A 16,754-nucleotide genomic window follows, 5' to 3' on the forward strand; every position below is an offset into this window, starting at 1 on the left:
ACTGCCCAACTCCTTCTCCTCCACCCTCGTGCGGGTCCAGCTTGCACCTCGGCTGCAGCCTCCCGCTCGGTGAGGGCCAGCACACCAGGCCAATGCATCCTGACCATACAAGTACCCACACGCCCCAGTTCCCCGGGACAGCATCTGTACCAACAAACCACCCCCACACTTCGTGGGACTTAAAATAATACCGAGCTCCAATGGCTCATGAGTCCGTGCTCAGCTGGGCAGTTCTTCTGGACTGGGCCAGATCAGGTGAGGCCAGATGGCTTCGAATGGCTTGGCTCACGCGACTGGACTCCGCTAAAACCGCGGGCCATTCTCGCCTCTCTCGGCAGGCTGTCCCACAATCCCTCACGTGGCAACTAGTGATCGCCATTGGACAAAGCAAATCACGTGCCCTGCGTGGGCGTGGCTTCCGGGAACAGCTGTTCCTTAGGGGCCATTACTGGAGTTCTCATCTCTGTGCATTTGATCCTCTCTCCTTCACTTCCAGGCTCTTAGCCTGCACATGCCGAGCCACCGTCTGGATCCTGTCAGAACACCCGCCCTCTGCCATCCTAACTGAACCCCACCCTTCCCTCCTACTATCGTCTCCTGTACTCCCTCCCTGAACTCGGGTGTTCGGCACCTACCTCCGTCTTGCTAGTCACACCGGCCTAGGAAATACTGGACCCTGGATCCACCCAGATGTGACCCAGTTTCCCCAGGCCGTCCACGGGATGCAGAGCCCTCTGGAGCACTATGTGCCCCGACACTCCCAGTCAAACCACAGAGGGGCTGTCAGCACCGGCTCTGGGAACCAGTCCCTCCGCCCGTGTGGGCTCTCCCTCCCGGTCCCCGTGGTGGCCAGGGGCTGCGGCCAGCCTTCTCACTTCAAGCCTCCCCTTCCTCTTAGCAGGCGGCCTGGCCAACCATGCCATTCGTGATTCCTCTGCTTTCTTCAAAGCCCCTCTTAACCTCTGGCATGTTGTGTATACATGTTGGCTTATAGCTTGTCTGTCCTCTCTAGAATCTAAGCCCTGTGAGAATAAAGTTGTTTGGGAGAGTCTTGGGGTTAATTTTTGTATCCTCATCACCAGAACCACGCCTTGATGCCCGTTCATTGAATGTGTGAAGCAGAGAACAGCTCTAGTGCAGAGTTCACAGGAAGTGGCAAGTTAACAGGTTTGCAGTTGGCAAGGATGCCTCCCTCAGAGGACAGGAAAGAGACTCAGGACAAGCCACGGGCAAGAGTGGGAGACACAGTCTGGAGCAGGTGCCGGCGGAAAGCCCCTGGTGGGTTATAGGCCAGCTCACCGAGGTGCAACCACGGACCACCTGCCTAGAAATCACCCCTGGGAGCCTACAATCAACTCCATGGCGGGAGGACTGGAGGGCAGGTTGTCCCAGAGGCTTGCTGCGTCTGATGTTAACGTAGGTGTTCTACAGACTGGGTCGCCTGTGAACCTCGGAGATGAAGATCCCCCGGTCTCCACTCTCACTGGAGTCACCCATCAATGCTGACAGCCCTGCAGGGAACAGTCCGTGATGGAGCCTGGGCCCTGCAGGTCATCAAGGGAGAGCTGGGGTGGGGGACAGAGGACAGGAGTCCAGCCAGGAAATCAGCAAATGCACAGGGCCATATAGCAGGTGTGGCCCAGCTATGCAACTGACTGGAGCATCAGGCTCTGCTGCAAGAACTGCAGGAGGCAGAGCGGAGCCCTAGTCTCATTCCCAGGCCTTGGCTCTGCAGCAGGAACCAGGACTCAGCCAAGGCTCAAACTGGGTACAACTGTGTGTGACTGGGTCGAGGGCCATCTGGGGAGGGCTCTGCCATGCTGACAGGACCCCATGTGCACCTTCAGCAGGGCAGGGGCGTGTCAGTCAGGACCCAGGTGTGCTAACTCTTTAGAGAGGGGGCCCCCAGCAAGAGGATCTGTCCCCAAGTCTCCCTTGGGAACCAGAGGCACTGAAGCAAGAGTCTAGAGATGGGTCCCAGGCAGGTACCCATCCCGTGGTGAACTAAGACCTCAGCCCCCAGGCAGGGCCACATGCCAAATCCCATGAACCCCACTGCTGAACACCGCACTCCCTAGTCTAGACCTTCTCAAACTTGGCACCCATCCTGCTTCAATCCCCAGCTTCTAGCCAAGTGGGCCCTTTGCACCGTGGTCAGGGTGGACCACAGCACAGGCTCCAACTGCTGCCATGGCCTTAGCAAGTTAAGGTCACTGTGGTCAGGAAGTTCTGCCCCGCTGCTGGTCGCTCCTTTTTTACCAGTCTCACCTGGGGGCTAGGTTCATGGCAGGCCACGTCAGCCATCCATGGCAAGGCCAAGCAGGGTCCCGATGCACCTTCCCCTCCCTGCTAACAGCCAAGGACTCCTCAGAGCTTTGAGACAGCCACTGGGTGCAGAGGAAACTGCCCCCAGTACACTGGGCCCCTTTGGGGGAAGGCGTCCAGAGCCCCAGACCTGGGCTGTGCAGACAAGGATGTCCTCTGAGGAGGAGGGCCCAGATCTCCAGATCCCTCAAGGCCCCAAGGACAGTCACCAGGGAACCAACCCAGTGACCAGGAAACCACAGGCAGGGGACAGGAGAAAGGTGGAGTCTACAACAACATAAGGAAAAAGGAAATTTTATTTTTTTCAAGAAAATGTACTAATAGGTTGAGGGAAGGAGCACACTGGCCACGTCCCCTGTTCTAAGCAGGGGTCTGAGATGAGGCCAGACCTGACCAGGGCTTGGGAGAACTAATGGGACTCCCTGTGGCACTGGCGAGAGGACCAGGCAGGCCCAGGGGTAGGACTTTGTTCTGTTAGCACCAGGAAGCACCCGCAGCCACTGCTGAACTTGGAGACTAGAGAGTGGGTGGCCCTGCTCTGCCTCCACCTGAGCAGTCTGGGGAGGGGCTGGTGGCAGAAGGCTCCCTGCATGCGGTCATCCGAGTGTGATTCTCAGACTCAAAGGCCAACCTCGGTCCCTCCAGCCCCCTGTAAACATAATGAGCTTGTGACCACCAAGCCCCTCAGGACAAGATGAGGGTCCGAGAAGTGTGGCTGGGCTTCAAGCGGCCCAGGAGCTGCCGGGCTTTCTCTTGCATGAAGAGCTGGTCCCTGGTCCCCCCGCAGGCCACCGTCTTCCAGGCGTTGGTCATCTGGGAGGAGGCAAGAGAGTTACCATCCAGGCAGGGGCAGCATGCACACTCCCAGCAAACGCTGTGAGCATGGCCAGGAGAAACGGGGGACATGTCTATGACCCTCCTCCCTTTCGAAGTCACAAGTCTTCTTGTGCTCCCTCCACCATCCCAGTGGCCCTGGAGAGGTTGCTCCTGTTTCTGAGCTTCCTCAGATGTAGAGCAAGGAGGCTGGACCAGACAACATGGCCGTGCCCATGTGGCACCAGCCTCCGCATGAGGAAAAGTGACAGCCAAGCAGGCGGGTGGGAGGGAACAGCAAGAAATTCATACAGACAGTGAGGTGCAAGCAGCCAGGGCAGCCCCTGCCCTTGAGGACAGACATGTGCTAAGCAACTAAACACAGAGACAATGATTAATTACAAGCGAGACGACGCCGTAAAAGAGGGGCTCGTGTGGAGAGGGGGCTCTCCAGCACACGGCTCCCTCCCCAAAGGAGTGGCGTCCAGACTGAGATCTGAAGTGTCAGCTTAATCAAGCAAACAGAGCCTGAGAAGGGCATTCAGGCAGAGGCGACAGCCTGTGCCAAGTCCCCACGGGTAACACCACATTGGTGGCCAGCACTCACAGGGGCAGGTGTTGGAAAGTGGCTTCGGGGCTTCGGGGCTGCCACCGGCTTCTCGGGCTTGGCCTGCAGGAAGCCCTCGTTGAGGAGGCTGGTGTCCTCTTTGATGCCTGGCACCGTGAGGCTGGAGGAGCTTGACAGGACATTTGTCGGCTGAAAGGAAAACCGAGCCAGACTCACCCTTCTGCCACGAGGGAGGGGGAAAGGGAGGAAACCAGTCACAGCTCAGCAGCTCCACCTCCGGGCTATTGGATCTTGGGCAGGACATTAACTTCTCTAAGCCTCAGTGTCCTCTTCCAGATGAGGACTTCTCTGTCAAGTGCCTGTTTCAGAGCCTGGCACTTAATAGATGCCCAATAATGCCGGTCCTTTTTCCATGGAGCTGGCTTCTCCGCCACAGTCTCAGGCAGGGGTGGGGGTGCTCTAGTTTCTCCTGGGACCAGAAATCTCCACGAGCAGTCACAGATGCCAGCATCAGCCAGTACCCACAAGCTGCACCAAGTACCCCTGGCCAGCCCACCTTCCTGCTCTGCTCCGCCTTTACCCTCCTAACAGTCTGCTGGGCTAGGCGCTCTGGTAGGCAAGAACCTGACACTTGGGACAACTGAGAGATCCCAGAGAACAAGGGCCAGCATCAGGACTCCACCAGCATCCCCCCCAACCCCATGTTCTAAACTACTTAACCACACAGCTTGACTGTCTGGCAAGTATTTCACGTACCCAAGGCGATGCCTGTTGCAGGTCTGGCTGCATGGTACTAAGTTCTCAGCCCTGTGGGGCTCCCTGCCCAGTGATGCTTCTCTGTAAGGGCTATGTCTGCAGTAGTCCTAAGTCCCCAGATCTGCAGGATCTGATCAGGCAACCGTTTGTCTCATCCCCCGCGCCCCCCCCCGGCACTCCTCTCGCTGCCTTCCACTGGGCAACGCACCCCACTGTCGGCTGCCAGAGATCGAGTGTGGTGTGCTTTCTGAGGGCAGGCTCCGTGTAGGCAGCAGCCCCCTTCCTGAGCTCAGCCTGGAACTAGACAGCACCCTTCCCAGGCCTGATGTGTCCCAACCACCTGGCTATGCCTCATCGAGGCACATCAGCGACCTTCTCATCACCCCCATGAGTAGAATATGAGAGAAGGTGCCAGGGACCCAGATTTATGGTTTTCAAACATGTTCTAGCAATGCAACTCTAGCAATGCAGTAAATGCTTCTATGAAAGACACATGCAGAGCTGCCTTGATTGAAACTGGGGGGTGGGTGCCCAGCCCCACTTTCTCCATCAGCCCTTTACAGCTAAGCCCGACACCCAGAGCCCAGTCCGAGAACCACCAGACCACTCCCCCACCAGGGTCCCCTCACAGCTAAAGGGTTCTAAAGGCAGAGGGCCTCCAGGGAGACTCCATCCTCCCTGGGCCAGACGAGCCTTCTGCAGTTCTGGGCAAGGCAAGCAGGTGACAGGGTGGTTTTTCTCTCAGACCCCTTACCAAGGACAGCACCTTGGGCAGTGTGGACATCACCAGCTTCACATCCTCATCCACGATGTCAAGAGCCAGGGACTTGCGGACCTTCTTGATGGGGCTCCGCCGCAGCTAGGGATGGGGAGGAGGGAGATAAGGCAGACGTTTGGGATTCCCGAGTTTTTGGGGTTGCCTGCCCCAACCACCCTGGTCACAGAGCCACACCCTGATGCAGTGGAGCCTTCGAGCCAGGTCCCTGACTGGCAAGGATTGGGATGGGGGTGGGGGGAACGCAGGTAGACCAGGAGACCCTGGCCCCATCACAGATTTAGCACCCAGGACAGACCGTCCTGCCAGATCCAACCACAGGGAGGCCAAGACACAAACACCTCCACCCAGAGACCCACTCCTCATCCCCAGATGGACCATGCACAGCTCCCAGGCCTCTACCACGCTAAACTCACCCCTAAACAGGCCTGGGAGAGAATCATCCAAGTTACACCTCAAATACCCACCTGCAGACGAGGAACACAGACACATAAACCTGAGGGACATAGGCCTCTTATAGAATACCCAGCCCTGCACCAATACCAGGGAGGAGCTCTGGGACTAACTCACCCCCCCCCACACACCCAGCAGTATGTCCTAAATTGGTACTGCCATGGCTCAGAACCAACATCTGACATGGAGAAGCCAGGGAGGGCCCTGGGTCAAGTTCTCTGAACCTACACACCCAGGGGTCCTTGCCCCATGGGCCCCTCCCAGACTGAATGCCCACCTTCCCCACACACCCATCTGGCACATTCCCATCTTCCCACCTCTCCTCAGAAGAAAGCATCTGCAAGAAAGGGGGACATGAAATCCATCTGCTTTCAGGGAACCACACACGTGGTGCAGCAGGGGCGTGGCTTCTGGGCTGGCTTGGGACAACCCCTGCCCTGCACTCTGCACCCAGGTGTCCCTGACCAGTGTCCCCACCAGCTCTCCACCTCACCTGAACCAACTGTCCCCCACCCGGCTCACATGGCCCAGATGCGTGGCTGAAGTCATCTGAGGACTTCCCTTGGAATCCTCTGTGTCCCTTTCTACTTACTCCCTGACTGCTGTGTGCATCGAGAGAGTCACTGGTGTGTTGTCTAGCATCTGCCTCCGCACCCTCGACTCCAGGAGGGAGTGACCACGTCTGGGTCTGTATCGCCATCCTATCCACTGTACCCAGCCCAGAGCCTACTTGAGAAGGGTCCCAACACAATGCTGCTAAAGGAAGGGCCTAGCTCAGAGAGATAAGGGGAGGGTCCCCAGCACCAGGGCCTCACTTTGGTGGGTTTTGTTGATAACCACTCTGAGGAACAAAGGGCATGGGCTGCAGCTCCACCTTCCCCAGTGATCAACTTTTACCAGCTATTCCCAGACTCACCCCTTCCCCACGGCTCCACCTCCCTTGGCCCAAACTGCCCAGCCTGGTAGGAAGGGGATCTCCAGCCCCACCGGCCACTCACCCCAGCCTTCCTCTTCTGCTTCTCAGGCCTCGCTTCGTCCTCAATGATGAGCTCGATGCCGGCCTCCGAGCGCAGCACCTCTTTCAAGTCCTCCTCCAAGTGTGGGGTCTGGGGCTGGGGGTGGGGGGGTGGGGCAGCCCATGTGAGGCTCCACAGCCAGGCTCTGGGACCCAGCCACACCCTGGCTGTCCTAGGCAATGCAGGAAGGAGGCCTGGGGCCAGGATGCTGACGCTGACCTCGCACCCATTCATGACCATTAACTGTCCTGTCTCGCAGGATAGACAAGCAGACACTGACCTCAACTCACTGAGGCCCATCATGAGCCAGGAGTATACCCACATCACCGCAGCGACCCTCACACAACCCCGTGCAACAGCTGTCATCTTCCACAGGGTAGACATGGGAAGCTCAGAGACAGCAAGCGCCTGGCCCAAGGTTATAGAGCTGTGGAGTTAGAACCTGGACACCTTCAAGCCCTAACTCCTCACCCCCTTTGTTCCACACTAATGGGGACTCGGTTCCATTTCCCATTCTTGGGCCTGTGGGGCTCCAGGTGACCTCTCTGGCTTCAGGCGGCACTGACAAGGGAAGGAAGAGAGCAGCAGTTGCAGGGGAAGGCAACCCTGTGAAGTCACTCTAAAAGCCCCTACATGCTTTAATTTTAGTTGGCAAGGTCAGACGTGCCCTCTCAAACCTGTCCGGAATGCATGCCAGTATCTCAGTGTCTGGGAACCATATCCCCACCTGCACTAGACAGAGAGGTGCTAACTAGTGCCTCACTGGGCTCATGGACTCCGTCAGCTCATCCGCTCCATCCCAGGGCTGGAGAGACCACAGCAAGAGAACCCCACACAGTGGCGGTGACGGGAGGCGGGGGCAGGCAGGCCACAGACCGTTTATAGGCCAAATGCTTCTTGACAACCTTTCTCTCACCTTCAACTCATTTCTAAAATACCTGCCTCTGTTTCAGAAAGCCCACGGTGCCAGCTTTCTGTTTTCACTGGGGAAGAGTACAACCATCCCACTGGGAGGAGTGGGGAGAAGGGCGGTCTGCCCACTGCCAGGAAGGTGCCTCCTCACTGGCCCCTCAGGCTCACCCACAAGCTGGCTTTCCCGTGTTTCAGAAAGCACTGGCAGCGGACCAAAGCCGTCAGTGTGAGAAGCCATTGGCCACAGCACCCGAGCCAGTCCTTCTCGTTCGCGGCATCTGCCCATCTTCTCCCCGGCACGGACGATACACTAGGAGTGCTGAGTTCTCCAGGCGCCAGTGTTTCATGCAACCCGCACCCCACCACCCTGAGCTTCACCAGGATGCCACCGCGTCTCCAGCACCAGCCAGTGCCCACCCAGCATGTTGCAGGTATTCAGGAAAGGTCTGATGAATTGGTAAGTAACTCAGCCTCGGAGCACCCATTTGTAAAATCAGGATATTTGCAACTTCTCAGGGCTGCTGGGAGAGTCTGTGAGGTCTCAGAGGGAAAGGGCTCTGTGAGCCATACATAGCTATGTGGATCTGAGAGACCCCACCGTGCACACCCGCCTGGCTGCACCACATACCAGGGGCTTTAGTGGTCCGTACTTCTCCAGGGCATTCTTGAACGGGGTTGGCGTATGGGGAGTGTTGTCCATGGAGTACTTCTGATCTGGGGTTACAAACCTGTCAGGCAGAGAAGGAGGCTGAGCAATGGGGTAGGGGACAGACACCTGTCACTCTGCCACAGGCTGCCCATGACTCCCACCGTCCTTCCACCTGACCTTTGGCCTCGGCAGCAAGAAGGAAGCCCCAGGCATATGGTCTCTTCCCATGACACATCCCTACCCACATTTATACCCCTAAGGGTCTTCATCAGGGCCTTAGAGGACTGGCCAGCCTCAAAAACAGGAAAGAACAGGACATAGTCTAAGAAGCCCTTGGAGCCCCAGCCAGGTGGAAGAACGTTTGGGAATGTTGCTCAGACTTTTCATAAACAGGGCAGGCCCACAGCCACACTGCAGGCCCAGCAAGAGAAGGGCAGGGGAGCAAGGCAAGAATCCAGGAAGACCAAGTCCCTTCCCCAAGCTCTCTCCAGAGAGCGTGTGCCACATGGAGAGCACGTGGCAGTGGCATTATAAAGGGAAGACACGTGATGCGAGATGGTGAAGTCAACACACGGGCTTAGTGTACCCTCTTCCTGAGTCCCCTCAAAATGATCACGGTGGGGACACAAATGTGGAGAGAAAGCTTTAGCAGACAGAAACATGGGAAGGGTCTGGTCCACAAGCAGAGATATTAAAAAGCTATCAGCCCTGGCCCCAGCAGCGAGCGATTTCTGCCTGTGATGGAGAAGCCTGGTGGGGAAGGCCCAGAAGAGACCCCCCACACACACACACACCGCCAGCTGGCTGTGGGCAAACCATCTCTCCAACTACACAAGGCCCACATGACCTCCGTCAGCCAGAGATACCACCACAGCTGACTCCCAGGCCTTACTGGGGCTGTCGGAGGTTGAGAAACACCCAGATAGTCAGAAACTCGGGAGCAGAGGCCAAGGTGGACACAGCTGCTGGGGCCCCTACTCCGGCCACCTCCCCCAGCCTGCCAGCCATTCCACGGGAGATAAAAGGCTGGAACAAGGGCAGACCATTCTTTATTTCCTTCCTCGGGATTGAGATTAGACGGGGATCCACTCAATCTCTTCCCAAATTCTTGTTATCTCCCACCCAGGACACACAGAGGACCCGCCCTCCAGTAAAGATGAAGAATGACGAGATAAGTACTGGTCAAATGTAAACATCTCGTGGTTCAAACTGTAGCTCCAAGGGATGAATTGAAGTCTCGGGATCAAACATCTCTGTGGGACATGGAGCTTTTGCAATAAACACAAGAAAACCCTAGAACCTAATTCACAGTTTCTGCAAGAACTGAGAATACATGCGTGCAAGATCCACTAAGGGAGGCCAACTTGAAAAAGAAAGACAAAAGACTGCTTGAGATGAAAAACTGCAACTCTGTAAGCTGGAGGCCTCAGCAGGGGGGAAAGTGCAGGAGCAAACTGGTGAATCAGAAGACAGTCCTGCGGCGTCCTCGCAGAGTTCAAGTGGCTTAAGACAATGACCAGGAAGGTGAAGATAGATAGAGACACAGCAACCGACAAGACTGTGTAGGGAGGATCTAAAGGTAGAAGGTAAAGGGGCAAATCCCCAGAGAAACAATTTTAAAAAAAGGAAAAAAAGTGCATTTTCTTAGCTCAAAGTTTGAGTCTTGAGTTCGAAAATCAGGGTGGTGGGAGTTCATAAAAGAGACAGCACACCTACATCTAGCTTGGCAAATTTCAGGAATTAACCAAAAAAAAAAAAAAAAAAAAATAACCCCACGAAAACCAAAACCAAACCAAAGCGCTACAAGGATCCAGAGAGAAAGAAAAGATTTGCTACAAAGGAGTAACGGTGGGTTAGGTATCAGATTTCTCCGCAACATAAACGCCTAAGAAACAAAGCAGAACCCAGGGTTTGGGGTTACAGCTATTCTCCCTCCAGGCTTCTAGATGCAGCTCCTGTTGTTGAAAAATAGAAGACAGACAGCCCAGGCGTCAGATGGCACAGGCCCCACACCCTCCTCGTTCACAGCCTTCTCTCTGGGAACAACTCAAAAAAGCACTCCACCTAACCCAGAAAATAACCAAACTTTAAAACCAGGGAAGGTCTTTGCTTTATGAACCAGTAAAATCTTAGGGGTGTTATCAGCTCCACGCGGCCCATCCCCACTGACGCATAGCCCTGGTGACCCCTGACTTCTCGCCAACAATGCTCTACACCCGATTCACTCCAAACTTAGTGGCCTTCTTTTTGTTCTTTACAACACAAAAAAAGCATCCTTCTGTCCTTTGCGTTTGCAGTTTGACCTGCCTGGAATTGCTTTTTCCCAGAATTCTGCAGGGCTCTCCCTCCCTGAAGGGCCATCCCTGGAAACTGACCTGGAACTGATACACAAGCTAAAATCAACAGACAAGTATATAAAGACAGTTGCTATCATATACTTCGTACGTTCGACAGCAAAGTTGAGATGGAGGGTATTTTACAAGATCCAGTTGAACATCTGGAGACAGAAACCACAATGCCTAAGATCAAACACACACTGGATGGGATTACCGGGGACCAGATGCTGCAGAGGAAAAGATTAGTCACTTGAAGACAGAGCAGTAGAAACCGTCCAAAACTAAACAGAGAGAAAGAAAAGTGAAAACAATAGTAATAACATCAGTAAGCTGTGGGACAGCTCCACATGGTCTAATATGTGTGTAATTGTGGAGTCCCTAAAGAGGGCTGCGTGGGGGGGGGGGGGGGGGGTCCAGAAAGAATATATGAAGATATAAGGGCTAAAGTGTTTCCATTACGGCACATCATAATCAGCTTGGTCAAAACCAGTAATAAAACAGTACAGGCCAGATGACAGGAGAGCAACATCCTTAACGCTTAAAGGAAAACCCTGTCAACCCTGAGTTCTGTACCCAGCAAAACTACCTTTCAAACACTAAGGGAACTTTTCAGATACAAACTTTCCAGATTCACCAGCAGGCCCAAACTACAATGTTAAAGGATGACCTTCAGCAAGAAGGAACATATTACCAGGTGGAAATACAGCTTGATAGAGGAATGAGGAGCAGGGGAAACACTTCTTCACATGGAAAAAACCCAGAAAGGCTGGGAAAGCAGCCGCCGATTAGGAACAAGGACGAGAAGGAAGAGGAGAAAGCACCATCAATGCCTTCTGTGGCACCAGCATATCTGCTTAAAGGCTTAGATTTGAAAAATTCTGGCTTGAACAGAGAATCGTTCCTCATGCAACATATCTGTTAAACTCTAGGTCAACTGTTGAGAGACGGATCTCTGACCAGGGGATTCATAAAGCTTTCCTGAAATTAGGTATCATTACAAGGGCTAACATTTCTGAGCTGATTCCTGAATTACACCGCTTACTCAGGAAATAACATGGCAATGCTTCTCCTGCAGCAAAGGTAATACGCAGGGTAGTTAAGCCACTGTCTCCACCTGGGATTCAGAGTCAGGATGACGTATGAAGTGCAGTTCCGTGAAAGCCTTTCCCAAGCACACAGGTAAGCAACCTATACAGGTGAGACACGGAGCTTCGTAAGCTCTCAGCATGGGCTTCCTCTGACTGAGCACCACAGAGACAGGGAGAACCAGGGCACTTCTGTCCTTCATGTTAAGGCTGCTCAAACACAGTGGATTTGCACTTGAAACTTACACAAGAGGGCACATATTTTCATAGCTGTTGGGACTCTAGTCCTGATTAGAAAACCATCAAATTAAAAACTGAAAATGAGGAACAAAGATGAAGCACCAAACAATCCTGACAAAGACAAAGAGGCGTGGTGGCCAGAAGGAGGCTGCCTTCTGGAAAGTCTCGGGTGTTTTTCCAAAGGGGATCCTGATCCTGGCTTGGGGAAGGGCAAGGCCCAAGCTCTTGGGCCAGCAGGGAGGGGTTGGCACAGCACTCACGCTGCGTGTTTCTGGTGCAGGGGTGTCTTATCCCGGTGCAGGGGTGTGGTGACCACCACCTTCTGGCTGCACACCGGGGTGGACGTCAGTGAGGGGCTCTCCAGCTCCAGTGTGTCCTGTTTGTTCCAGAAGTTCAGAAACTGCCAGGGAAGAAGACGGAAACAAGACAAAATGACAACCTGCAGGGGTGGGGTAAGATCCTGGACCCCCCACCCCCCGTCCCCCACCATGGCTATTCTCTGACAGAGGTCTCCCTCCTGACCTGGGAGCACTCCCCCACCAGGCACCAGAAAATAAAGACCAGGATAGATCGACAGGACCCACTACCTAGGTTCATGTAGACCCCTGGGATTGTCACTGCCCCTAGCCCTGGCTTTTTCGAGGCTGGGGGAGGGCCATCCCCCATGCCCACACTCACAGCACTGCGACCGTGCTGTCAGGGCAAAGGAAGCTGGCAGTCTTGAGAGCAACTCCTTTTCAGAAGTAACACTAGCTCTCACCCGACCTGTGGACAGGGGACAGTGACAATGGTGCTGGTAACGTGAACACGCAGAGCAGGTCCTCACACCAGGACTAAGCATTCACACCAAGAATTCCATGTAGTTTTCACAGATCTTCTGTGATGTAGATGGCATTATGACATCCCATTTTACAGGTAAGAAAGCTGAGACTAAAGAGGTAAAGGTTCTTGTGCTGAGTTCTAGAGATGGGACACAAATCCAGATCTGAGCCAAGTCTGTGGCACTACCCTCCCCCTCTCTGCGCTGAAGGTGCCCCCAGTAGCTCAAGGTCACGAGCAGCCTTCGGGCCCACAGCCCAGAGCAGTGTCCCCATCACCCTGGGCTATTTGTTGGGTGGCTCGGAGCTCACCATCCTCCTTCTCTTGTCAGCTGCCCTTGCTTGGGGCCTGCTATGTGGTGTCCTCCCAAATTCCTATGTTGAAGCCCTAACCCACAAGACCTCCGAATGTGAACGTATTTGGAGAGAGAGCCTTCAAAGAGATGATTAAGGTAAAACATGGTCATAGGATGGGCCATCATCCAACATGGCTGGTGTCCTTAGAAGATTCTACGAGAAGCAGGTAAGAGATTATAAAAGAAAAGAGATTAGGGCACAGACACACACACACACAAAGGGAGACCATGTGAAGACACACAGAGGTGTCAGCCAGCCACCTACAACCATGAGAGGCTCCGAGAAAACTGACCCTGCCCAACTTAAACTCAGCCTCCAGAACCATGAGATTAATTTCTGAAGTTTAGGCCCCCTGGTCGGCGGTACTTCATTATGCACCTGTAGCAACTACACAAGGTCTCTCGCAAAAAATACCACTCATCACCCGACATGGGCCTGGCTTCGATCCCTGGACAGATGGTAGGAGGAGCCTCCTGAAACGTGCCTCCTCTGGGCCTCTCTTTCTCCCACATCCTCAGGGAAGGGGGTAGACATAGGGAGACCCAAAGCCTCCGTCCACTCTCTTCGGGTCTGGGGAAGTGGGAACTCCAGGGTCTGCCTCTCACCTGCCCTTCCGGTCCACCCTACCATAGCCCCACCACCCCCTCAGCCCCCAGGGCAGTACATACCCGTTTACACCTACAGCCCTCCAAAACCCCTGCCCCATTCCCCGACTTCCCCACCACCCTGGCTCTGGACTTCACACCATGCACTCTGCTACTCATGGAACGCTCCCTTCTCTCCATGCCTGTGTTCAGGCTGACAAAACCCAGCTCAAACATCTCTCTCAGAAGCTCTGAATGCCTCCCCGACACGTAGGGAAGACAGAGCCCCTCCTCAGGTCTCCCTAATAGTACTTTCATTACAAACAGAGCTCCAGGAAGCAGCACCCAGGACACAACAAGCTCCCAACGAGCACAGCACTTTCCACACCACCTTCTGTTCAAGTACTTACAAATGTGCCCCCAGCACTCACTACCCTCATCAAGGGCAGGGCTATGTCCCCTTCACCGTTACACCCCACGGCTGGCAAATCTGCTATGAGCAGGTGCGCAACAAAGAGACTCTTACAGCAAATAGTGAGTCCTTTCCCTTCTTTGCCCAGTTACCACCTACTATTCCCCGGCTAAGCCTTCCCTCCTCCTCATGGAAGGCTTCCAGGATGACACCTTCCCCCCAGACGAGATGCCCTCACGGCTCTGTAAGTCTTCTGCATACCAGGTGTCAGATTCATTTGCAGCTTTTTCTATTAACTGGTCTTCCCACCAGAGCATAAGCTTCCCGAGGGCAGAGCCAGGCCTGGTTTTGCTCCCCTCTGTGCCCCCAGCACCTAGCACAGGGCCTCATACATGGCAGATGCTCAGTGAGGACTTGCGGGATGACATGTGCTTGTGTGCCAGGCCCTGTACCGGGCACTGGGAGTCTGTGCACCCAACCCAGTGAGCAGTCGGGGTGGGGTCCACACACCTGAGAGGGCGAGAAGGGCAGGGTCTTGACGGGTGTGCTCTTGGGGGTGAGGCTGTTACAGGAGTCCAGGAAGGACAGGCTGGCACTGTTCTCTGTGACAGGGGACAGGGCGACACGCCTCTTCTTCTGTCGCTTGAGCACCGAAGGCGGCGTGCCGATGCCCAAGCCCCCCACTTCAGTGCTGGGGGAAATGGGGATCAGCTCGCCCCGACTGCTCCGGCTCAGGTCTGAGATGGTGTGGCCGTCCAGGCGGTACTCGGTCACACTGGGCACCGGGGCAGCGGGCTGGCGGGGCGGCGGCGCCAGCTGCTGCTGTGACGGGGACGGCTGCACCGGGCTGTTGCTGATGCTGCCCTCCGCGGACGGCTCCTCGGGCAGGTCAAATTTACTCAGGTCACACCAAGCATCAGGGTCCTGCCCAGAGAGGGGGGTTAGGAATCCCTGCAATCACTCTGCGTTCCCAGCCGACACAGGAAGACTCATCATTAAAGGACAATACACAAGCGCCAGGGAGGAACCCAGAGCCCCAGAGTCATCACCGTGAACGTTTTCTCGCGTTTCCTTGAGGATTCTTCTACATCTGTGTATCTCTATCTGCGAACATACCTGAAGTCCTACTGCGCGCACGGATGCTTGCTGTTACTTTTAAAAAGCGGTACATAAGATCGACAAAAAGCACAAAGAAAGAAAACTCAGACACCCATCGAGGAGCCTAGGAAATAAAACTGAATCACTGAAGCCCCAGGCACCTCCCCTCATACACATCCTCTGCCTGAAGTCAGTATTTACCGCCCTCATGCACTTCTCTCATTTTACCACTTAACAGACGTCCCTCAACGATAGCTAGGATTCTGTGTTTCTACCCTTATAAAAAAATCATTTCTATATCCTGTTTTTCCATTTAAAATTATAGTAATAATAATAGTGCCTAATTCTATTACCTATGAGTTAGATGTTTACTATTACATATCAGTTCTCATGTGAAAAATTTTCCAACTTTCATAACAGGTTTTATGACTACAAAATATTTGATCATATGAATGTATCGGTTACTTAACTATCCCCTTCTTCTGTTGGATATTGTTTTTTCCCCTAGTATTTAAAAATTAAAAATAACATCTTCATGAACATCTTGGATACAAATCGTTTCCTGCATTTTTGGTGACTTCCTTGAAAGAGACTCCTAGAAGTGAAGTCTTAGGCCTGGGGCTGTGTGGCCGGGTTTAAGGGTCCTGATCTACATGGCCAAACTCCTGGAGAATGTCTTCTGCTGTGCTCCATGTATCTGCCAGTCACGGATGCCTCCTTGGCCACTTCACCTAAACTGCCTCCAGTCCCACAAGAACCTGCCAGACAAGCATTACTTTCTTAATTTCCAGGCCAGAGAAGGTGCAATCTGAGGTCACCTAAGTTTCTGGAAGCAATTCTGAGTCATACCCAGGTCTTCCTTCCTTTGCCCAATAAATTACAACCCAGCCACAGGGCTCCTAGAGACAGAAGCTTTGGTCCCTGGAGGTCTGGCCCTTAGTAGACCTAGATCCTCGTGATGACTCCTGGTCCGTGGGACTCGCGGAAGTGTGGGCAGTTCATTCCTAAGGATGGAGGCCAGCTCAGGGCAGGGCTGACTTCAGGCCCACGCTCCAGCAGCAAACCCCAACCTCGAGGAGGCCCCAGACTGATGGTGTCTAATGGACCAGAAGCATATCCTACAAGCACTGCCTGGAGGACCAGACGGCAGGGTGTCCACAAACGCTGTAACAGAGCATGCATGTTAGGTAGCAAGTAAGGAGCCTGGCCCGTGGTGGGCACTCAAACGCCAGCTACTGTCGTTAACTAATTAAGCATCGGTCTGGCAAACACTGGGTGCTCAACAAAACTGAGCTCCCCTCTCCCCCTCTCTGTATCTATCAAGGGAAGAAGATGCAGAATGGTCTGAGGATGAAGGCAGGGAACACCGTGAAAGGCCAACCATGCCAGGCACAGAGAACGTCCTCTGCTCATCTAACTCCCCCCTTAGGGCCTGAATCGGGGACTGCCCATGGCAGCCTCAGAGTTCTTTACTGAACGTACTGACAAACCAAGGAGACCTGCTTCTTGTGCCCCCGAAGTTTCTTGGAGTGGAGGGGTGACAGCACCTGCCGCTGT

At 54.3% G+C, this 16,754-nt stretch overlaps 1 protein-coding gene across 4 annotated transcripts in view; it reads right to left on the bottom strand.

The window, feature by feature from the left end:
• Positions 1-2,603: 2,603 nt before the first annotated feature.
• MYBL2 (MYB proto-oncogene like 2) overlaps positions 2,604-16,754 on the bottom strand; it is a 31,681-nt gene continuing 17,530 nt past the window's right edge. For 2 of the 4 annotated variants that reach the window (XM_057312516.1, XM_057312515.1), the window contains 7 exons: positions 14,610-15,023; positions 12,189-12,328; positions 8,247-8,346; positions 6,689-6,802; positions 5,229-5,321; positions 3,746-3,895; positions 2,620-3,138 (listed from right to left, as the gene is read on the bottom strand). In XM_057312516.1, coding sequence (XP_057168499.1) covers positions 3,010-3,138; positions 3,746-3,895; positions 5,229-5,321; positions 6,689-6,802; positions 8,247-8,346; positions 12,189-12,328; positions 14,610-15,023 — 1,140 coding nt within the window. In that variant the 3' untranslated portion in view covers positions 2,620-3,009. Of the gene's footprint in view, positions 3,139-3,745; positions 3,896-5,216; positions 5,322-6,688; positions 6,803-8,246; positions 8,347-12,188; positions 12,329-14,609; positions 15,024-16,754 lie in introns of all 4 variants that reach the window. The other 2 variants (XM_048222153.2, XM_057312514.1) reach the window with 2 other exon arrangements.

The sequence above is a fragment of the Ursus arctos genome, unplaced genomic scaffold (genome assembly GCF_023065955.2).
Source record: "Ursus arctos isolate Adak ecotype North America unplaced genomic scaffold, UrsArc2.0 scaffold_16, whole genome shotgun sequence".
Lineage (NCBI taxonomy): Eukaryota > Metazoa > Chordata > Mammalia > Carnivora > Ursidae > Ursus > Ursus arctos.